The sequence below is a fragment of the Azolla caroliniana genome, unplaced genomic scaffold (genome assembly GCF_043228905.1).
Source record: "Azolla caroliniana isolate FFs.n. ecotype wild unplaced genomic scaffold, voAzoCaro1.0.p SCAF_10, whole genome shotgun sequence".
In the NCBI taxonomy this organism is placed as follows: Eukaryota; Viridiplantae; Streptophyta; class Polypodiopsida; order Salviniales; family Salviniaceae; genus Azolla; species Azolla caroliniana.
Genome location: NW_028230445.1, coordinates 8,072,935 through 8,097,853, shown reverse-complemented (window position 1 = coordinate 8,097,853; position 24,919 = coordinate 8,072,935). Strand labels below are relative to the sequence as shown.

The following is a 24,919-nucleotide window of genomic DNA, read 5'->3' as shown; positions in this document are numbered from 1 at the left end:
TATCCGAGTCAAACATCCGAACCGACTCGGCTACCTTTGATCAGTTTTCGCTCTCGTCCGAGTTGGCTGTCTCCAACTCGTCTTCGGTCTTCTCACCCTTGACGGCGTCATCTCCCCCATGCTTGGTTGGCTTCGGCTCTTTCTTTCGGTTGCTCCCCTTATGTCCGCTTTTGGACTCTTCTGCAGATCTGCCCTCGGCTTCTTCAGCCGATCCGAAGTCGAATTCGTCATCCGACTCGGTGTCGCGACCTCTTCCGCTCCCTTCTTGCTCCCTTGCTCGGTATTTCGAGACTGTTCTTCCCCTCAAGTTTGGCACGTCGAGGTGATGCAACCCAAGCGCACCCAAGAACTGCCGCAACTTGTCCAGACGAAGGGGCTTGGTGAAGATGTCGGTAGTTTGCCGATCCGTCGGAACATACTGAAGTTCGACTTCACCAGAAAGGACACGCTCACGGACAAAATGGTAGTGCACCTCAATGTGCTTGGTCCGTGCGTGGAAAACGGGTTCTTCGCGAGTTGGATGTTGTTGAGGTTGTCGTAGTAGATCGTCGTCGGATCGGACACCTCCTCTTGCAGGTCCTTAACTAGCCACTTCAACCATATGGCTTCACATGTCGCGACAGCTGCTCCTCAGTACTCAACTTCAGTGCTCAACAGTGCAACTGTTGGCTGCTTCTTACTGCTCCACGCTATCGCGGCACTCCCAAGAGAGAACGTGTATCCGGATGTGGATCGACGATCAGCGGCGTTACCAGCCCAATCAACATTAGTGTAGCCGACCAACTACGAGGTTGTACCAGTCCGATATAGCAGTCCCCGGTCCTTAGTGCCGCTTACGTACCGTAGTACACGTTGCGCACACTGAAGATGCTCCTCGGTAGGTCGCGCCATGAACTGATTGATCACCCCGACCGCATAACTGAGATCGGGTCAGGTGATTGTCAAGTAGATAAGGCTTCCGACAATTTGTCGGAACCTCGTCAGGTCGCAAACCTTTCCGGAATTGGGGCGAAGCTTGATGGTTCTATCCAGAGGAGTCGAGACGGACTTATAATCGGCCATCTCGAATTTGAAGAGCATACTCAACACACATGGCGTTGGCTGATCAATATGCCTTCAGGGGTACGGATCACTTCGATCCCGAGGAAGTAATGAAGATCCCCCAAATCCTTCATGTCGAATGATGCCACAAGCTGGAGCTTCACACGGTCGATTTCACCTAGGTCGGTGCCGGTGATGACCAAGTCATCAACATATAGTAAAATACTGACAGGACTGAGTCGAACTTTCCCGATGAACAAGGAAGAGTCCGATTTAGACGTTACAAAGCCCATCCGACACAGTTGCTACGTGATCTTCACATTCCAGGCACGCGGGGCTTGCTTCAGTCCGTAAAGGGACTTCTTCAATCGGCACATTGCCGACGTGTTCGTTTCGGAGTGAAATCCGGGGGGTTCTACCATGTACACCTGTTCCTCAAACTCGGCTTGCAAGAACGCATTCTTTACATCCATCTCATGTAAGTGCCACCCCTTTGCCGCAGCTACCGCCAGCAAAACACGGACGGTCGTCATCTTCGCGACCGGCACAAACGTCTCATCGTAGTGGATGTCGTGTTTCTGCGCGTAGCCTTTTGCCACTAACCGGGCCTTGTATCGGTGGACTAAGCCGTTGGTGTTGTACTTGACCTTGTACACCCACCTACATCCGATTGGCTTCACACCCTTCGATGCCTCAACTAGGTCTAAGGTCTCGTTTTCCGCCAATCTGTGCATGTCTTCCTCCATCGCAGCGCGCCAATTCGTGTCCTTAACCGCTTCTGCGTAGCTCTCCAGCTCATGCGCTTCCGCTACACGGGTCATGTACGCATAATGATGCTCCATGTACTCGTTGTATCCGAACTGCACAACTGGGTTCTTCTGGCAGGTAGATCGGCGTAATCGGTCATTAGCCGATGTCGAGGTCTTCTCGGTCGATGTGGACTTCACTCTTGAAGACCCTTCACTGCTTCCCTCAGAGTGGGAGTCACATCGGTCTGACTCGTTCCTATCTGTCCCGGAATCCAACACCTTCTTCTTCCCTTTCTCTTTGTGCGTAAGCTGTCTCCTCGGCTTCCTGCGCGGGGAATGCACGGCCGAGTCTCCACTACTCACAGGCTCTTCATCGGACTGGTCGAACCGACTCAGTCGTCCATTCAGTTCACTTAACCGAAACGAAATCGGACTCTCTTCGCGGGTCCCAATTTCAGGCTCATTCGGAGGCACCTCGGCCTCGCTGACCTCATTGTCGGAACTTGGATTGGAGGTGAGGTCCGGAGTCGGAGGCAAGTACGAGGACGTGGACTCGTCAAACACAACGTCGCGGGTCACGCGCACTTGTTTGGTGCGAGGGTTATAACACTTATAACCCTTCTGCTTGTCCGAGTAACCGACCATGATGCATTTCTCGGCCTTTGCGTCCAGCTTCCTCCGTTTCTCCTTCGGCACATGCACATACGCAATGCTACCGAAAACTCGTAAGTGTCGCAAGTTTGGCTTCGTTCCGAAATATAGCTCGTGCTCGACGCTTTGTCTCCGATTCGGTTTCAGATGTATACCGCGGTCCTTATCGCCTTGGCCTAGTAGAACTTGGGCAAGCTCTTCTCCTCCAGCATTGCCCGTGCCGCTTCCACAACCGACCGATTTTTCCTCTCCGCCACGCCATTTTGCTCCGGCGTGTATCTACAACTGAATTCGCGCCGAATTCCCATCTATTGTAGATAACCGTTGAATTGACCGGAAAAATATTCTTTTCTGTCATCCGACCGCAGGCACTTGATCTTTCTTCCTGTTTCCGTTTCCACGAACCCTTTGAGGTCCCGGAAATAGTCGAAGACTTCGCTATTCCTCTCGATGAGGTAGATCCACGTGTGCCTCGTGTAGTCGTCGATGAAGGAGACGAAATATCGACTCCCGCCAAGACTAACGTTTTGACCCGGCCCCTAGACATCGGAGTGTATCAAGTTGAGCTTGTTCCGGCTCCGGTTACGCTCGTTGGGGAAAGGAAGTCGGTGTTGCTTCCCAAGCTGGCAGGCTTCACAAATTTGTGCCTTCCGGCCACTAAATTTGGGCAATCCGAACACCACTTGTTTCGATTGCAGGTCTTGAAGCCGTGGGTAGTTGACGTGGCCTATCCGATTGTGCCATAAGTCGATGTCCGACTCGACGTTTTGTCCCTTCGCGAACATTGCAATGCCACCGTCAGTAGAGTCGAGGATGAACATCCTCCCATCTCGGCACCCTTGCGTAATAACACGGCCTTCTTCCTCAATGAAGCACCCGAGGTGTGTAAACCGGACCTCCATCCCTTGGTCGATGATCTATCCAACCGACACCAAGTTCTTCGTGATTGTCGGGATGTGTAGCACGTTCATGAGTTCCCCTTTCTGCCCGACATGGCTCAGGGGAACTTCTCCGACATTCGCGATCGGATGCGGAGTGTCGTCTCTGGTTGCGACTACTTCCGGTTGCATCGGTTTTTCTAGGTACGAGAACCACTCCTTATGGCTCGTCATGTGATTTGATGCGCCGGAGTCGACATATCACACCTCGTCCAATTTCGGGGTGGTCTGCTTCATTGAGTTTGCTTCGTGTCTCGTCACGAAGGCAGACCCTTTTCCGGCTTTTCCGGATCCTTCGACGTAGTGCGATCGCTGCCGGTTTCCTTTGTCGGTATGTCCGGATCCAGATCCGGAACCGGTTCTCTCCGACTCGGCGCGCTTTTTCCAGCACTCGCTCTCCCTGTGGCCTTTCTTGCCACAATACCAGCATTTCGTGGCGGGTTTCCCTTGCCGGTTCTCATCGCCTCGACTCCCCCTGTTTCCGGAAGGTGGATCCGGAATTGTTGTCGCCATCATTTCGGTGCCTCCTTCCTTGATCCCGTCGGCCGCCTCCATTGCACACTGACTTGCCTCATCCTCCACATCCATGGGGTCTATCTCCCTCTGTGTACAGCATCTTGCTATCGGTTTGCATGCTCGTTGACACACCTGCGTGGTTCTCCTCTACCAAGAGCATCGACTGTAAGTCGAAAAAGGACGGCATATTCTCCCGGGTACACACAGCAGTTCGAAACGCCCCGAACGTCGATGCCAAACCCCGAAGACAAACCTGGACCATCTCGCTTTCCTCGATGTTCACATCGATGGAAGCTAAGGATCACATATGTCCTTGATCTTCGAGGTATAGTCAGCCATCGACAAATCACGTTGTCACAGGTTGCTCAATTCCTGTCGGAGCTGCAGCTTCCTGGCTGTGGTGCTCGAGGCAAAGATCTTGTTCAGATTTTCCCATGCACCCTTCGGCGTTTTTGCATCCCGAACGTAGCTTAATAGTTGTTCGCCCACACAAGACGCGAAATAGTACAGCACTCTGCTCGCCGATTGTTCCCACGCCGGGAAGTCTTTGTGTGTCGATTCGGGTGCCGCGTCATTCGCTCCTTCGACATAGCTCCAGTAACCGTTCTCAAGAAGGTACTGGTGCATCTTGTAGGACCAAGATGCGTAGTTAGTTCTGTCGAGCTTATCCGTCAGAAGCGAGCTAGCCATTCCTCTATCCATCGGTTTTCTTGTTCTTCTTCATTGGTTTTTCCTTCAAGCAAAGTCGGCTGCAGAGGTTCTCAACCCTCCTGCTCTGATACCATGAAAAGAATGGCGTGCGGAAGCGATATAGGAAACCGAAAAACAGAAAACGCAGGTTTAATGGAAAGCTTAGGTTTGCACAGTACGCATGGGAGAGACAGAGAGAGAAAGAGTGAACACAAGAACTTTTTCAAAAATAATACTCAATCTGTACATCGTGTGTATTCAATGAACACTTTTATACAAGTCCTTTTCGGACAGATAGAAGTACTAACAGTACTTCAATGCTCATTAAGGAGCCCCTACACTAACTCCCAAATATATTGCTTGCGGAATATCTTTCCGATGGCCTCCCGGTTTCTGCCCCGATCCGGCCTTCCTATGCACCGGTCTGCGTACCAGTTTCCAACCGATCCGGCCTAACCGATCGGTCCCAACCGATCCGGTCCTCAGCTTGCTCAGCCGATCCGGCCGATGTTGAGCTTGTCTCTCAACAGGATCGCGTTCGGCTTCTCACTAGCACTACTGTTTGTGCCATTTTTTGGGTCAACCTCGACTATTTACCCTCTCATGATAGAAGAAGTCGAGTCGACCGCTTCACCTACACTCCTTCGCCCAAGGTAAAGATATGGCTCAAATTCTAATAAAGCACTCTCAAAGCTAAAAAAAACATCCAAAGGCTCTTATGCACATATCTTCCTATGCCCCCTATACTTGAAAAATACTCTGCTTCATGGTTGGCATCCTTTTTTGTCATGCTTATTGGGCACTTTTTTACTCCTCTACCAGAAAGCATCCAAATGCTTGACACATTCTTATCACTCAATTGCCATATTGTGATTATCGATTGGACCTACACAACATTTTGTTACACTATTGTTTACACCAACTATTGGAAACCTTGATCCCCAACATTAACATTGCAAAGATCATGACATCATCATATCTTTATATTATTTAATTTTAACAATGAGTTTTTTCAACATATGCTCATGAAGATTTAAACAATAGATCAAATTGTTGGAGATGTCTAAAGTATCTCATACGATGTATGAATACTTTCATGTTGGGTTTTAGGAGTTATTTTAATGTATTTTATTATGAGTTTATCCACATTTAAATTTTGTTAGGGCTCAATGATATTTAGCTCGTGGTTCAAAAGTTGAATTTTTGTTAGTGTCAATGTGATAAAGATACATACATCAATGGTATGATTAGAATTGGCAAGATTCTTCGTTTTTCCTACATGTTAAAAACTCTTTCTTCAACATCATGTTTAGATGCCTTCATGGCGAGGTATTAACTTTAAACATAGAAGTTGACACTAAACTAAGTTTCCTATAGCATGACAATCTATTGATGAACATGTTATTTTGATAGACATTTTAAGATGGAAGATAGTGACGCATTTGGTAATTCCTGGAGGTTGAGGGGACCACGGAGTAGGAAACAGGTGAGAGAAGAATAGTAGATTGTAGGGGGGATCGAGGAGAAATGGATGTTGTGACGTTACGACGTCCTTGTTGAAGCATATAACCCCATCTATCTTGGGCAAGGTATACCATTGCCATGAATGCAATCTGGATTGAAAGGCCAATTTTGAAGTTGTGAATGCTTTTGTTTGTCCGTGATTCCAAAAAATCCATCCCCATGTAAATGTTTAAAATAGAAACAATAATTGACCCAATTCCAAATAACCAATGCATGCCATACCACATTGGCCTTAGTCTTCCTCCACTGCACAAAATTATTGGTTTGAATTACATTAGCAAGTTCAAAAAGTGGAAAAATCAAGAAAAAATATAGGAATTAGAACTCACATGGATGATCAATTTTATATTCGAAAAAATATTGACAATATAAAATTTACTCAGGGTATCATAGTTTAATGAAAAAAAATCTTAAACAAATTCTCTCTACCTAACCATCAACTCACAAGCTTTATCCCCCACTCTAATCATTCTTTGCTTTAAAATAACAACTATTTATGTTGATGAGACATGGTTTGATGGAAAAAACATTGATACCTTTGAATTCACAAATAGAGACCGATAAACCTCAAAATGGCAATTGGTAAGTAGTATTACAATTTGGTATATTTGGAAGACTCAATGTTTGAAGGTATTTCAAAATGTGACTGAAAGACCTACCCAAATAATTTCTAGGATTTTAATAGAGATTGTGCATAATCTCAAAGGTTCGTTGGATAGTATAAAAGGTAATACACAATAGACGGAGCTCAAGCTAATGGAATTCCATGTCATCGGGGACATGGGTATTTTAAAGACTGATTTGTTATAAGGTGGAGTGGTTTTACTCTACACCAAAGTATTTATTTACGTTGACGGTTAGAATTTAGAAAAAAGGGGCTTGAGTAGGAGATAGATCGCCTTGAGCGGAAAATGGTCATATGCCACGTGGTGCGATCACACCCAAATAGAGGATTACTGCGAGACATGTTGCAGGGAAAATACCATTGACAAGTAGGTGGTATAAAGGAAGTCCAACCTTGGCAACGGTTTCTATCAAATCGTCCCAGAGGACAAGGATTCCGTAGCGAACGTCATAGTAGTGTCTCCCCGCCATGTCCGAAACACATGGATGTTCATGCGTAAATGGATACATGGTTTTTACCCAGAGAAGGCCACGCAACACGATGATTCCATGAAAAGGGTAACAATGTTGTTTCCTGGCTTATCCTTAGAATACAACATGTTACTTCCTACTATTGGAAACTCCTTCGGTATGATGTTGGACGAGGAACTAACACTACTGAACAGGCTAAAGAAGCAAAACTCTACAACCACAAAATCCTCCATCACCTTTGAGTCCCAATTGATTTGATCTACTACAAGAGCTCTCCCCACCCCATTGATGAACACTCCCCAAGTACTTTCTTAAACCCCAATGAAAGGCCTAAGGTGACTCCAAGCACACAAGAGAAATTTCTCATTAAAGCTTACAAAATAGGGATGCGATGAAGGATAAATCATGTTAAGACCCTAATGCGAAGCTTGAGCAGAGCTGCACCCAATGGAGAAGCAACAAACCAAGGCACAAGTCAGAATGTCACCCCTCATATCATAATCTTCCCAGACACAACTGAGTGTGATACCTCTAGCCAGGACCTTGAACCACACCCGCAAAACACCTTGAAATGGCTAGGTATAGGGCACAAGACAATGGAAAAAATAAGGGTACATGTATCGGCGGTACACAATAATGGAGCACCGATGACCTCAATCTCCTTTCCACTCTTGATTCCAGCACAAGAAGTTTGGTCCAGGTCCAAGATTAAAGATACGCTATGTACCCAAGCAACGTGTTTTGTAACAAGAATAAGAGATGAAGACCTCATGCACGAACTAAAGAAGCACTAGAATAACACAAAATTCTAGCCCAACATGGATAAAGAGGAACCTCATCGCTGCCACATCCATCTGCGAACTATCATAGACACTCAACTAACTCTAGGCTTTTTCTATTTCTATGAGAAGCAGGAAGGGGATATTGAAGCTCACTAGATAGCCCAAAAACTCCACTCATGGATTTGGACCATCATTCCATCAGTGAAAATGACTAGAATTCTACATAGTGAGTGCTCCCCACTCACGGTCTGTTGTGCAAAGCATCAAGAACACCTGGAAATCTCCCACCCCGTTCCATGATTATGAATGTTGTAACATGGAATGTGCAAGGGCTCATGAGTCAACTAGATCAGCAAAACAGATGGAAATTGAGAAGGGATCTTGAGGAGTATATGTTAGGGGGTGCTGCTAACATCATCGTGTTGCAAGAACACCACCTCCATAGTACCCATTCAAAGGAAGTCTGAGACCTTCTACTAGGATTGCAGTGAACAATTTGGGAGCCAACAATAGGGGAGGATGGAAATCATGGTGGTGTTTGCACTTTGATTCGGGAACATCTAGCCCAAGGCTTAATACACTAGGAATCACTTATACTTGGTATGGCGCATTTTTGTACGTTGGCAATGCAAGGGCAACATTCTGGGAGCGCATCTACCTACAAGTAGCGGGTGAGGAGGAGTGGTGCATTGGAGGGGATTTAATATGATTGAATCCCTTCACTATAGCTCTAACAACACTCCCATAGTTCTCCAAGGAAGGGAACGTAAACAATGGGAGAAGTTATGTGTCCACCTTAAGTTGTGAGATATATAGTATTCAGAGAACTTCCAATGAAAAAGGGACTCTCTCTTATTTTCCCGATCATATGGGCGGAACGGTGGACCCACCCTATCTCGCATGACCTTATTTATGTAGGTGAGGCCCTAAAAGCGAAGGGAGGATGGTGTCGCATAACTCCAGGCATGACTTTCTCCAACAATTACCCAATAATCGGCCATTTTCAATTGCACCGAAAGTGGGGTCCATTCCAGCCTCGAATCCCACACACTATTTACACAATTACAAAGCTGAAGGAACAACTCACCACCCAATGGTCATTACCCGTCAATGACTCATCAGCATCCAACAAACTTCTAGTTAAACTAACAAGAGCTTCAAATCTATTACACGAGATTGTCAAGACCAGAACTGGATGCTCAAGAAAAGTGACAAATGACAAAACGGGGACTAATAGCCTTACAACGACTCCAACAGAGATACATGTCATGTAGTTGAATTAGGGGATAGGTTGTCATGGTAAAAAAGGCAATCTATGCCATGGAGTTTCATCGAAGTATGGCTCGCTGGATTCAAGTAGGGGACAAAACCACGAAGGAATTCTTCTGATGCAAGGGACAGAGGCGTGCTAGAATAGTGATGCATAGCCTCAACCGAGAGGATGGAATGACCACTGAGGATGGGGAAGAAATGAGTGTTGAGAAACCGTTTCGGAATTTAAATCACAATGAACAGACAATGCTAAAATACGAATCACAAAAAAAAGGTAGACAACTATGCACAGAGATTTACGTGGAAACCCTAAAACAGGAGAAAAACCACGGGAATAGATCTTCACTATGGATAGTGGATATACAACACTGAGAGGATTACAACACTCTGTCGAGTGTATCAGCCACACAGGGCTCTTCACGTTTGTTGTTACTCACACAACTATGGCGCGGCACACAGATTTCTATCTCACACTCACAGTTATGTTCTCTTCTATTCTGCATCTTAAATTTTTCCCTAGTTGCATATATATACTTACACAACTTTCTGGCTATTTACATACCTAGCCCTCATGGGCCGCACATTGAGACTATTTACAAGTATAGTCTCCCGAGTTGGCTATATACACGATTCTGGTTTCGGCCGAGGCCGAACTCGGCTCCTCTCTCTCCCCATCTGGAGTGACCAATTTCCTAACATCATCATTATTATTACCGTAATAATAATAACAATTGAATCTCAAACACTCGAATCATTGTTTTCGACCCTTCGAAAGTCGGCTTTCCGAACAGTCGGCTCTTCCTCCCACTGGGGGGACATATTCCCAACAATGAGGAATATCACTACAACCTACTATAAGAGACTATTTATTAAAGATAGTATGGCCTCAAGGGAAGACACAAGAGAAGATATTATCCTCCAGAGCATACCCCAGAAAGTCACGACGGAAATGAATACATGGCTCACACGTCCCTTGTCAATCATCGAGATATGGGAGGCCCTCTCCGATTTGGATGCAAATAGTTGCCTCGTTGGCCTCACCCCTCACTTCTTCACAAGCCTTTGGGACACTATTAAAGAAGACCTCCTACAGGCATATGAGGAGATCATCAGAACAATACATGGGAGCTAGTCGAACTACAAGCTGGATGAAAGCCACTGCCCTGCAAATGGGTATTTAGATACAAATATGTATGCGTTTCAGAGAAGCCCAAATACAAAGCTTGGCTCGTAGCGAAAGGGTTCAAACATGAACATGGAGTCGACTACAACAAGATATTCTCACTAGTCGTCAAGATGACCACCCCTCGCCTTCTACTTGGGGTCGTGGCAACAAATGACCTAGAGCTCGAGCAGATGGATGTAAAGACAACATTCCTACACAGAGATATGGATGAAGACATCTACATGTCTCAACTGGCAGGCTTCACGGCGACAGGGGAGGAAAGTCACCTCATATGTAGATTGAAGAAAAGCCTCTATGTCTTAAAACGGGCGTTGAGAATGTGGTACCAAAAATTCGACTCCTACATCAGGCAGCTTGGATACCGACGATCCGACTCCAACCCATGTATGTATACTCGGCAACTGGCCGATGAGTCCCAGATCTACCTGATCCTTTATGTTGACGACATGTTGATTGCAGGGAGCAATCGTGCCAAAATCGGAAAGTTAAAGCAAAGCCTTCACAACAATTTTGTGATGAAGGAACTCGGATAAGCCCAATAGAGATTCTCCTTCGACGGATAAGGAGAGAGAGCTCAATAGGAAGATACCCTATGCATTGGTCGTAGGAAGTATAATGTACGTGATGGTGGCGACCCCACCCGACCTTGCCCATGTCGTAGGGGTCGTCAGCACCTACATGTCGAACCCAGGACGGAAGCATTGGGAGGCCATCAAACACATCTTCAGTTACTTGAGAGGAACCAAAGATGCACAGTTGACTTTCGGATCAGCAAATCCAACCGAAGTCGAAGGTTACACCAACTCCGACTAGGCCGGAAATACAAACAATCGGAAGTCGACATCAGGCTACATCTTCACCTATGGTGGCTGCGCCATATCATGGAGGTTGAAGCTGCAAGTGTGCATGACCCTATCTACCATAGAGGCCGAGTACATAGCAGCATCAGAGGCAGGGAAGGAAGCAATCTGGCTGCACCGATTTTCAACCGACTTCTCAGTGACAAGCCGAATCGACCACCCAACGTTGACCATCTATTGCAACTCACTGAGCACAATACACCTCATTCAAGACCCAGTCTATCATGCAAAGACGAAACACATAGAGGTATGGTTTCATCATATTCGGGAGCTTGTAACAGAGAAGAAGCTCAAAGTCCGGAAAATCGACACCGAGGTGAACATCATTGATTGCTTGACAAAGCCACTCCCAGAACATCGCTTCAAAGAACTAAGGACAAGGATGGGACTATGACAAGCGATCGAGCCGAAGAGTGTCGAGCACCAAACAAGAGGTAAGACGAGACAATTTGACCAATTCAGACAAGCCGACCCGGATGACTATCTGAATCAAGCTAGCTACCGACTTTATCTCTGCCGACTCAACTATATGCCAACTGAAATGTAACTATAACTTTAGATTAAATTGTAATCGAGGTTTACAAGGGAGATAACCCCTTAACATTTTATGCAGGAAGAGTAATCCTTTTACGAGGGAGTTTGTTGGCATAAAAGGCCGACTCCTTCCACTTTGTAACCGCAATGTGAACATGTCCTCTAGTTAGGGAATGAGTATATAAGCTCAACCCTAACATTGTAATGAATTTTCTTCTTGAATCTCTGAGTGTAGAGTTATAGAGAGCAAGCGAAATAAGAACTTCCATTAGAGCTCCAACCTGAGTCTACGCCTCTATTTTCTTCTTTTGTCATATTTTCTGTGTTGCTTGTTGAGCATAATACGACAAGTTCTCATGCACGCTTCTGCATATCTTTTCACATACTTGTCTACAACTCGCAACAGGATGGTACAACCTATCATGTTAAACAATCTCCAAGAAAAGCATACACCTGATTCATTGACTGGTATGCAACTACATTTGGTCTGGTAAGGAAGATCATGCAGCTCAGGTCAAGGTGGCCTAGCCTATACTCACATCACCAAAGTCGAGAGGAAGATTGGGTCTTATTGATCCCCTCTCACAATCCAAAGCCCCTAATCCGGATGGAAGATGACGTGGGTGGTATTCTGACCCAAACTGAAGCCGACCTGAATGAGAGCTAATCAACCAAGCCCGACCCAACCAAAACCCAATCCAGCCAAACCCGATCGGTCAGACTCGATCCAGAAGGGAGTAGACTCGCTTGAAGCCGATTGTCTGAGTCTGATTCGGCCGAATGCGAATCTAAACGAAGGCCGACCAAGACAAAAGCTAATTGGTCGAGACCAATCCAGATAGAAGTTGAGTCGGCCTAGCCAAAGGTCGAAGCAGACGAGCCGCAACACCCGGTCGAGGCTGGTGAGCATGAGGAAAGGCAACCATGAGACGAGAAAGGACGATAAGAGGAAGTTTGATGACCAAGGAGATGGTCGGGACAAACACAACAAATGTACAATACATGAAGGGTTATGCTCAGGAGGGGCGAAGGGGGCCATGACTACTGACCATGGTATTGCAAAGTGCACGAGCGAACGATATGGTGGATCGGATGGCAACGATGGTTCGGCTAGAAGGAATGTAGGAGCTCAAAATGGAGGGACAAAGACAGTGTCGGCGAGGCGCAAGAAAGGAGCAAATCAAAGGTTGACAACCTTTGGTCAGGCACCTCATCACTCTTTTCCTTCTTGGCACATGTCGGAGGATGTGCAGTTCGGTGGGGGTGGATGTCGTGATGTGGTGTGGTGTGTTTAGTGCAAGAAAAAGTCAAAAATTGAGGATACACACACATTTCACAAATACTTGTAAAAATGAAAATAAATCAATAATAAATAAACCTAGGGCGTAATGGCATTGAGTGCAAGTAAGATTTAAACCTTGCACCTCCAAGATAGGAAGCAATTAGCTTACCACTAAAGCTATTACTAAGTGCTTTAGATTTTGTATTTCCTTGTCATATTCAGTATTCCATAGGAAACAAACGTACAGTGTGCACAAAACCATGGTTTTGTGCATGTCATAAGCAAAACCATGTGCAAAAAACCATGGTTTTAGCCCATGGTTTTGTGCATGTCACAAGCATGGAGAGACCTATAAAAGCCTCTAGTTGGGCTTGTCTAATAGGGGTCAATAGGTGATATCACCATAATCATCACCATCAATATAAAATTCTTCTTATAAATATACTTCTTATTGTTCTTCTTATAATCGTCAATCTTTTGATGTTTTCAAATGTGACATTGGTTTCCTCGACTCCTATCCACATCATCGTCTTTTTGACAAGTTCGCGAACATCCTCGCCGGTCCGAGACCCCAGTGGTGCCGCTCAAGTGAAGCACGCACGCATGTGCATCTTCACGACAATGTGGTGTGATATTAGACGAGGGCTCAAGTGCGATCAACCTAATTCCGAACCTGCTTGGCTTAGTCAACATATCCTATAGAACCCATGTATCAAAGATGAATGTGATCAACTAATTGGATCAAGTAAGGGGATGTCATGGGGATACATTGCAGAAGGTCTAAGAATAAGTATAGAATGTTGGAGACGGATTATGTCATTGCCAATACAAGTTCAAGTCAACATACTCCATGGAAACAGGGGTGGATGGACTATGAGATCTGAAATCATTAATGCTCTACTACTTAGGGAAGTTGCTAATCAAAGGACGACACTGGAGAAATGGATAGGCTATTAGGAGGAGGGCTCTAACATGTGTTAAATTTTGTCTAACATGTGTTAAATTTTGACCGAAAGAGAGAATTCTAATTTTAGAGAAACGGAGAATTATATTGTTTATGATGGATTATCACTCAATGGCAATTTAGCTCACATTTAGCTAATGCAAGATCAACAAGATGCATCATTATTTCTAACACATAGTTAAGTTCCACATGCACTTTGTAAGATTAAATATGAAAAGAACCAACTATATGGTAAATTTCATCTTGTTCCCAAAAACTATAGTCAAGGTTTCTATTATGTAGGTAAAATTGTTGATTAGAATCCAAACACATGTGGACATAATAAGCTTACAACTAAGAAATTAGAAGCCATATAGTCCTAGCCAAACTAAAATTATTTTTGTGTACATGAAGAACACTATCTTAAAGCACATTCCATTTATTTTATCATTTTTGGGGATGATGTATGGATGCCACATGATTTAGTATATTTCTTTTTATTTATCGACGTGTTTGTATCACGATTGTCTCCTAGTTTTTTAACAACTTGTACATATGGTTTTTTAATATGACTTAGTGTATTTCTTTTTATTTATCAACATATTTGCATCATGCTTCTCCCCTAGTTTTTAGATGTGGACTAAATTCTACTAGCTTCGTTAATATACTAGATCACAAAACAACAAGCTAACTAGAAAGGTAAGAAAAAATACAAAAGCTAGGTTGAACACTAACTAGGCAGGCTTCAAAATGCCAATAATGGGTTGTAACCAAAGGATGCACCACAAACAAATCCCCAACTTTTGATGTGCATGCCCGAATTCATAACCAAAGTTCCGAAACGAGTAGATGGCTCCCCCCGTCAACACAACAATTCCTGTAGTCTACAAAAACAATGAGCATTTAAATATACCTCAGTCATTAAATTTGCATAACAAATACATAATGTATCGATGAAGACATGGTATAGGATGGATACTCCTTTTAAATTGACAGCATTGGACACCTATCCTATGATCCATGAATATGACGACAAAGTATCAAAACCTGAAGAGTAACGTGGGTGTAGTAGAGGATGTCGACTATCCTTGACGATCGTTGATCATCTTTGTTATTATTCTGAGAGCTTTTCATGAAGCGAGCTACAAATACCCCCAATGGCAACAGGACGCCCGTGGAGATATACATAAGCCAAGCATGAACTTTGATTGTATTGTTGAGTGGTTCCTATACAAGTCTTTATTAGTGGAATTTATAGAATATGCAGACTAGATTATGCATGTGAAGTATGAGTAGTAAAGTGTGTGCAACGCATGCAAACATTATATAAATCCCATTAAACACTTCTAAGTTGGCAAGGCTCCCTCAATAGTTTTGAGGTAACAAATAGCCATGGTTGTATGATTACACAGGAAAGTTGCCGAGTACACAGAAAGTTGCCACGACTAGTGTAATTGCTTTATGAAATTCATACATGGCCATGGACACAAATGTGGACATCAACATGGGCATGGACATGGACATTTACACACACACACGCGCACGCACGGACATGAGCATGGACACGGTCATGGAAAAGGACATGGACATGGACACGAACACGAACATAGAGAAAGACAAGTTTAAACCTTATCGGTATGGGACATATCACCATCATGGAGTCGATGTTGTTGAGGAGAGAGGTGTGATGGGGAATGTGTGGTGGCAGCCGCGGCAACGACAACAAACAAAGAAGAAGGTGTTGGTAACGTAGACAAACAATGTCGTAACATCACTAGACATAGGAAGAGAAGCAACACACTAGCTACATTGTATCTACATAGCACTTTCTCCTCCTCCTCCTTCTTCTTCATTCTCATCTTGCTTGTCTGATGTTGAGGCTAAACAAATCAGTCATTTCATTCCTTCAAACAAAAAGAAGAAATCTAAGGGTTGGGGTTTTCTTGAGCTCCATCCACTCTATTGTTGCACGATCTACTTTTAATATATGTATGTAGGTATGTAGGAATGTATGTATATATGTAGGAATGTATGCAATATTCGTGTTCATTAGCCCAAACATTCGTTTTCATACGTATGCAAACGAATGTGTATGTTATGAAAACATTCTTGTGTTTTTTTTACAGATTTTACCTTAACTTTCTTACCCTAAAAACAATTACCTTATAATAAATAATGAGTGCAAAAGTATGGTATTTACCATACTTCGAGGGTGTTTTTCTTACGCGAATGATAAGAATGTTCGCGAATGCGGATGCACGAATGGTATTTATGCTTCATACTATGTATGTATGTATATGTACATGTTTTTTAAATTCATTTTAGCTATAGCATCATGGTGGACAAGAAGTAATTTTTATCCCATCTCCCCACACGTTCTTCTTCTTCATCATCTATATTCCCCATATCTTCGATTTCTCCATCTCCCTGTTGCCCCTAAGTTTCCGTTATTTCCCCCAATGCCATAATGACCCCACTCTGCCCTATCAACCTCAAAACGAAAGGAAAGGAGGCTCCGTGTTCGACCACATAATTGCTCAAATATCACACCCACATAGAATCACCAAAAAACAAACATATATGGCATCATCTGATTTTGCACACCAATGATGCTCGTCACAAGGACAACTATCTTTAATCAACTTATGATAGATGTCATTGGACCCTCTCATTGCCCAAATGCCACATTATTGCTCAAGAGAGATGGGGGGTAACTAAGACCTTGGGGGGGAATAAAACTTGGGGCAATTTCACATTGTAAAAGATGGAAAAAAAATTGGGCAAATTGTTCAGTGTAGATGTCACGATGCAAGTTTCATCACATCAATTGCCTTAAAAAACCTTCTCGAGAATCTAGGGAGAGTACATAAAGTGAAGAAATTTTATGAAGTGGATTTTTATGAGTATAATGTATATCATGACTTAGTGATAAAATGTAAACATGTTTATAAACAAAAAGTAGTTAAAATAACCATGTGCGAATTTTATTGGGATTCCAAATTATCTACAATTGATAGATATCTTGTATTATTTTGTTCTTCTTTATATAGTTGAACGTGCTAAGCATATTTTTTCGATACAAGATCATGTACTAAGCCACTGTCTAAATTGCCTTTGGTACCACCCTAATATGTACAAATCAAGCGTCGTACATCCACATTGTAAGCATTCAAACATACTTCCCTAAAGAGAGTAGTTAAAGTCACGAAGCATTTCCAACTCTACAAATCCAATCTCCTTGGCATTCAAGTAACACATCGCATAATGTCCAAATGCTTGACTCAAATATAGATGATGAACAATCCAAAATGTAGGGAAGAATTGGAGATATCGATAAAATGCAAATGCTTTGTTTCAAATCTAGATGATGAAAATTTAATATATCAATGTAAATTATGTTGTTTGCAAAAAGGATTGGTCACTAGGTCCTAAGTTACTGGACATAACATACCACTCGACATTATGCTCTATTATTATATGTTGCCATCACTGAATAATCAACATAGCGTTTGGTTGGTGAGAATGACAATAGGCATCCAATGAAGGATAACACATGTTGTTCACCTTATTGACAAGGGCAATGTTAGTAATAGATTTGCTTACCTAGAAATCAAAGCCTATGAACATCAAAAAATCCTCTTTAAATGTCACCCTAGCATAAAGAGTTCATCAAGTGGGCATAAGCACAACAGTATACAAAACTTGCATGTGCCATATCAAGGAAAGTTGGTGTCAACAAACTAATGAGATATAGTTTTCATACATTGCACAAAAATCACAAATAACAACTCATAAATTTAGTTGCAAACTTACATACATTAATCCATTGTGTATAGCTTAAGAATTGAGGGCAAGAAATATCGATTTTAAAATCAATGAGGCATTGCATGCAAACATCAAAATTCCATATATAAATTTTGGATCTCGCAAGGTTTTATGGAGTCAAAGTTGAAGATCTTAAAATAAATCTGACAATTCATGCATAAAGTTTATGTCCAAGTCTTATCAATATTTACCATCAAGAAGATCGTTTGGGAAATGAATGGTCTTTGCAAGATAAAAGAATATGTAGATATTTCCATATTCTCAAGTGGTCGACCAATCCATTAATGTCAAGGCGTTCACAAAACAAGAGGAACATTCAATATATTTTCATCCTAGCATTTTAACCAAAAGCCACTCCAAACTCTACTAGGTGTGGTATGAAAGAACTTTATAGACTCTTGTACTTGGGAAACTTTAAGGTTTGCTAGCTAGAAATCAAATCTAAATAAAAATCATCATCAATTAACTGGATTGAATGGTGAAACAGTCAGATCTAGCAAATTTTGATGAAGATATCTATGATTGTTTTAGTGGCCATGATATGAGTAATAATGAAGGGATTACCAATTGCTTTTTAATATCATGTGCCTTGAATAATATACAAATTTGTATACATAATTTTTTTGTTGCAATGACATGCTTGATTTGTTTTTCATGCGTTACATCAATAGAGTATATTTGTTCCAAACCATATTAATCATTCATCTTCATTGAATAGCAAACATGCCTACACACTATATCAAGTACTATGAAACTCTTCCCATTGTGTGTGCGAAACTCTGATCTCCTTTTCATTCTCATGATGAATGGATAGAAAAAATATTTCAAATAATGAATGATACAGATAATACACCCACCATACAAAATCATATCATGTCCATATCACGTCCAGCTAACGAGTGATACTTGGGTAGACGATACCAAACCAGCGAGCAAACCCACGATTGCTGCAGTGTTGTAAGTGGAAGGTTCATTTTGCATTGTATTGTTGCGACTGTCAATGAAGCTATCATTCCGGAAAGGACCACCAACTAGAGCACCATTAGCAACATGAGGGTTTGGGGTAGTTACTGAGAGCCATTGGAACCCATCTTTGCATCCATAAGTGACCCCATCACTAGGTATTGAAGCTGCTCTATGATGCACTTGTTGTGGATACTTTGAGCCATAGCCTACTAAATAGCTCAAGCTTTCAGGATTCTTTCCCAAGAGGTAATTAGCCTGCATCACATGTGATTTCACAATGGAATGTGTTATGAAATAACATAAAAGGAACAAGGTAATTTTGATTAATGCAGGGATGGTCACCAATGTGTTGCCCCATCAAAGATCAGGAGAGTTTGTAAAAATTACGATTTATATTGGGTGATTATGAAAGCTCTTTATACGTTTTCAAGGTTATGCCCAGAAGATTTATGGGCTTAAAACCAGGACTATTTGGGGCTATCACACTCACTATTTACCCAATCAGAGATTTGGCGATTTTTTAAAAGTACAATCCATATTGCGTATTAGATGAAATGTAACATTGTAGGTTTTCGAAATATTACACTACGCCCTTCGTAAATATGTTATTCAACCCTTTGAAATAGATAGTTGAATTTAAGGTTTCTAGAAAGAATGAGTTGGACAGTCATGAATTATTAATTAATAAAGGTAAAAGATGTTAATTTTGACTAAACACAGTCAAAGGTTGAAACATACATACTTGAGATATAGCAAAGTTTCGAAGATCCTGTGAAGAGAAATCTTTTCCTGAACACTTTAGGTTCCCTGACTTAGATGTAAACATATAGTCACTGTACATGAGAGCCATTAGAGCAGAATTCACTGCATGTTGTATTGGATTCCATTGTATAACCCATATAAGTCCAGCTGCAAAGCAGAAGAGGAATAAGCAATATTTTTATCATACAAAAGTATTTAGATCCTTAAAATTCACAATTTTTAAGTCTGAAATGATTGAAAACATAATGCTAGTTCATTTAGCCACATCAAAATAATTGGGCACCGAGAGGAGTTAAGAGATGGCATCTCATGCTGACGCACTAGCTGAAAGCATTACATTTAGAGGTCCTTTAGAAATTACAGATTTTAACATATAAATGTGATGGGAGTAGTCATAAAGCTTACGATTTATAAATTTACAATTGTGGGGTTCAAATATAAAGACATGCATCTAATCCAAGTTCATTGCAAAAAACATTCTTCATGTTTTGCTTGAGATCATTACAGTTGACTGACACTGATCTCTTAACAAATGGCTTTACAAACTCACTTTCAACAAATGTGAGAGTTGAAAATATAATTGGCCCATACTACAAACAATGAAAACAAAGCTATAAGTAGCAATGGGCCCGGTTTCGGCTCAAACCGAACCGAACTGAAAAATCGTGGCTTAACGGTTTATAGGTTCAAAGATAAATAAACGGTTTGGTTTGGTTTCAAATGTTACTAATCAGTTTCAGTTCGGTTCAGTTCGGTTTTGAATTGACCGGTTTATCGGTTTATCGGCTTATCAATTTCTGTTTATGTGGTTCGATTTAAAGGTTTAAAGGTTTATAGGTTTATAGGTTTATAGGTTAAAAAATACTCATAAATATTTTCTATAGGCTCTAACTTTCAATTTTTAATTTTAAACTCTTGTTTTAACTTATTAAATTTTATATGTATTATATGTAGAGTCTCTTTTTCATTTATGATGATCAATTATGATAAGTATGATGATCAAATTTATGATTAGTATGATGACCAAATTTATGATAAGTATGATGACAAATTTTATGAGAAGTATGATAACAAAATTTATGATGAGTATGATGAATAAATTTATGATGATTTTCTCACACAAATTTATAATAAGTATAATGATTAATATCAATAAAAAATGGTTTGGTTTGGTTTGGTTTTAAATTTTTCGTAAACGGTTTGGTTTCTCCTATGCTTTAAACAGTTTCGTTTAACGGTTCGGCTCTAAACGGTTCAGTTTAAATGGCTTCATAAGTTTTAAAACAGTTTGGTTCGGTTTTTATTATTAATAAATGGTATGGTTTGGTTTGGTTTGGTTTCAAGGCCAAGAAACCGAACCGGACCCATTGCTAGCTATAAGGAACATGCCTAATCATTTCAGCAGTTTCTAGTAAAATAATAATAATACAAGCACAAGTAAATTCTGGGTGAAAAACAGAAATATCTTACCAAGGAGTCAGATATAGCAAAGCCAGCGAAACCATTAAGAGCACACATGAACTGAAAAGAATTATTAAGACCTACCATCAGTGCGGCTTGTTGTTGCGGTGGGAGAGTTGGGCAGAAGGGCACACATCAATTCCTCAGCAGTACTCCGATATTTCGATAGCCCATTTGTTTCTGCGGTAGATCCTCCTCCTCCCTGGAGAAGTTGATATCTTGCCAAAAGCACCTACAACCAAGAGAGGATTAGCTACTATCACATTTTACCCTGGAGATAAAACAACAGATAGTAATTTTTGCTCCATCAATGCACCATATATGGTGCATGTATTATCATAGCAATGATGACTCGACCTTGTATAAACAACGTAAGGAGCAACAATATAGCGCCTCTAACTTACTTATCTATCTTTTTTATTTCCATAAATTCATGTATGAAAGTTAATTTATCCACAGCACGTTATTCGCACACATAATCTTAATTAGAAGTCAATAACAACACTAGAGATATGCCCATTTGTATATGGATGGATCATGGATTTGTCTATCCAGAGCCTTGATGGCTATGACCTGGATTATGAATATATGTATATGTATGAAAGGCTAGCTATCCTCTTATGTAGATTCCTTCATTACATTCATATTCCTCTCTAAAGAGACAATTAAGGAGAGGGCATTTCCCTTCATTCCTTATAGTACTGGTTTGCTCAAGATGAATGCAGGTGTACATCCCTACACCAAGATAAGTGTTAGACTAATAACCCCTAAATTTGTTTGATACTATGGGATGCACATAAGCCTAAAATCTATGCCTTCTGTTTGATTATTGTCTTAAATCAAGATTAATCTAGCTCAAAAAATATTTCTAAGCTCATAAACCTAGCAGGGGACAAACCTGAACGCCTGGAAGCTTATTATCCCAGCTAAACCAAGCTGGAGCTTCACCCCATTCAGCATAGTTCTCACCAGCAGTTCCCGTGACATATGTTAAATATTCTTCCTTCCCCGTCGCATGAAAAAGCCACGAAGCAGCCCACAACAACTCATCTCCATAACCGGTTGAATTGTAATACGTTTCTCCAGCGGGAAAACTAGCAGTGTACAAACCCTTATACGAATCAGCAAAATTGAAAAGCTCTTTCGCATGCTTTACAAGCTCAGAAGAATACGATGCATCATCCTTCCGAAAGACCAAAGAGGCTGATGCCAATGCGGCAGCTACTTCAGCAGCAATATCGGAACCAGGTGACTTTGTAGTTAATTTGAGAGATGGTCTTTTTTCATCCATATCTTCAGGGCGCTGCCAGCAGGCATGATCAATAGCGGGATCCCCAACCTAAATCAATCAAGACATTTCATTATGTGCACAGCTCAATCTGGTACTTTCACATATTTTTGAATGTATTAACGAATTAAACATGCAAAGGATACAGAGAGGAATATTGATTGTGGACAAAACAGAGATGGTTATGTGTAACTCAGTGGTACACTGGTAGGAGAAACAACACATTTTTCCTTCGACTTTGCCATTGTTACTGATAGACAGGATACAAATCAAGATAAGTTCATGAGCAAAACTCAACTATTTTTAGAAAAAAGCCTGCATTATTTATGATAAATAAACCCTGAATTATATAGAGTTTACAACAGCTTTTCAAACAAGTCTTAATAGAATAACTTTCAAACTCAAGCTTCTCAAAATAACAGATGACAACCTTTTCATATCATGCATATAAATTTGACTATACTCAAATAGATATGCAGATTTTAAAACCAGTACCCATATTTTCATACCAAAATATAAAACGTTTTCCACACAATGCAACCAATAGATTGGGCAGCTTCTAAAAGGAAAAAGAGGGGTGGGGAGGAATAAATAATAATATAATAGAGTATTTCCATTACAAGAGCTACAAACCTGAAAGTAGAGTTCATCGGTCGAGTTATGTGTCTTGAGAAGATAATCAGTGATCCACCTAATATGGGCTTTGGTTGAATCAAGCAAATCAACCGAAGAAAATTGTGAGCTGTACTCGAGCACACTCCATGATAGCAAAGTGGAGGTGAAAGCCAATGGAAAGCTAAACTTGATGTGATCCCCGGCATCATACATTCCACCGACAAGATCAACATCCACATCGCTCCCATCTGATAATGCCGAATCACCCCGCCAAGCCACCGAGTAGTCAGAAGGAAGCTTCCCAGCTACACAGAAAATACGCAATGAAAAAATGGCATATAATGTTTTCTTCTTTACATTGCAAAACAATGTTTCTTGAAACAACCACAAATTTTCAAGAAATGGTAAAAACCCTTTTTTTACAAAAGAATGTAGCTTCAAGAAAGGAAGATATTATACATTTCCTCGCATCAGCTACATAAGAATGTATATAAAACAGCGTCAAGAAATAGATAGGAATGCCCCTGCATAATGTAGCTTCGACAATGGCAAAACATCGGGTAAAACTTGGTTTCTCTAAAATGTGGTTTCAACAGAGGAAAATTGACATATGTTTCTACATATTACCTAATTTAGCTTTGAGCAAAGGCCAAATAGCTAAAGAGAAAACGACATTGAAAAGGGAAACAAGAAATGGCTAACGTCTTTTGGACAGGGCAATGTTTCTTCAAGGAATGGAGTCGAGAATGGCATCGAACATTCTGTTCTTTCGCATGGCACAACAAATATCAATTTCTTCAAAAAGAAATAGAGGCAAAACAAAAAGAACAAAATGTATATCCTAACATCAGATAAGAATGCAAATTTCTTTTTTCTTTCTGTTCAAAAAAGGAATGGAGGAGCAAAAGGAAAAGAGATAGATGCATACATTTCTGCACGTCAAGGAAGGTGAGGGCGAGTTTAAGAGCTTGAGTATAGGAAGCAGATCCAAGGGAAGTAGAGGAGGGTGAGGAAGAAGAAGAAGGGGAAGATGGAGCAGCACTGCTCTTCTTGTGATGGCTGTAAACAAGAGTGCCGACGATGGCGCCCACGACGATGGCAGCTACGATCACGACGATGGTCCACCCAAAACATCCTTTGCTACGTTTACCCCCCCCCATTACCCCTTCTCTCTCTCTCTCTCTCTCTCTCTCTCTGTGCCTTCCTCTGTCTCTGTGTTGCTGCCTCTGCCTCTGCCTGCCTGCCTGCTTCACATGGGTCACGCGGAAAGGAAGGAAAAGAAGGAAGAATATGAGAGAGAGAGAGATCTCAGAGAAGAAGAAGGGAAGTGATGGAATGTATTTGTTTGTTTTTTTGTTGGTGGGTGATCTTTCACTTCATCATTGGTTTGTTTTGGGTGGACCAGACCATGTCTGTCTCGCTTTGTCTCGGCCATCTGTGTATGTTGGTGCCCGGGCGCCCACACCCTCGATGCCAATTTCAAAGGAACCGCAACGCATACAATCCGTCTGTCTGCCACCTGCCACCTGCCTCTGCGTATGTTGGTGCCCGGGCACCCACACCCTCGATGCCAATTTTGAAGGAAACACCCCCCCCCCCATCACCCCTGTGCTTCGAGGCGCAACTTTCTTTATAATTGGGGATAATAATTGAACAAAAAGAATGATGGCAATCCCTTGTTTTGAGGCACTTCATCCTGATTGCGTTTAGCCTCTCTATTGATTTTTTCTGTTTAGTTGTTGTTGTTGTTGTTGTTGTTGTCTTCATCGTTATCTGTTGTTTGTTGTGATCGCCGTTTGTTGTTAGTTTTTGTTGTGTGTTGTCATCTGTTGTCTATTGTCTATTGTCTGTTGTCTGTTGTCTGTTGTCTATTGTTGTTTGTCGTTTGTCATCCTCATTGTCTATTGCCCTTGTTGTTGTCTAGTGTCTGTTGTTGTCA

General features: G+C 41.7%; 2 protein-coding genes across 2 annotated transcripts; both read right to left on the bottom strand.

Moving 5' to 3' along the window:
* Positions 1–5,772: 5,772 nt before the first annotated feature.
* On the bottom strand, positions 5,773–16,016 carry LOC147858921 (cytochrome b561 domain-containing protein At2g30890-like). Its single transcript, XM_087325217.1, has 4 exons — positions 15,692–16,016; positions 15,111–15,290; positions 14,799–14,947; positions 5,773–6,355 (listed from the first exon to the last, which is right to left on the bottom strand). The coding sequence occupies exons 1-4, from the start codon at positions 15,920–15,922 to the stop codon at positions 6,004–6,006; spliced, it is 912 nt and encodes a 303-aa protein (XP_087181343.1). The 5' UTR covers positions 15,923–16,016; the 3' UTR covers positions 5,773–6,003.
* A 2,414-nt stretch (positions 16,017–18,430) lies between these two features.
* LOC147858920 (endoglucanase 24-like) lies at positions 18,431–24,155 on the bottom strand. Its single transcript, XM_087326009.1, has 6 exons — positions 23,909–24,155; positions 22,999–23,285; positions 21,976–22,416; positions 21,162–21,309; positions 19,597–19,763; positions 18,431–19,109 (listed from the first exon to the last, which is right to left on the bottom strand). The coding sequence occupies exons 1-6, from the start codon at positions 24,138–24,140 to the stop codon at positions 18,771–18,773; spliced, it is 1,614 nt and encodes a 537-aa protein (XP_087182135.1). The 5' UTR covers positions 24,141–24,155; the 3' UTR covers positions 18,431–18,770.
* Positions 24,156–24,919: the final 764 nt, after the last annotated feature.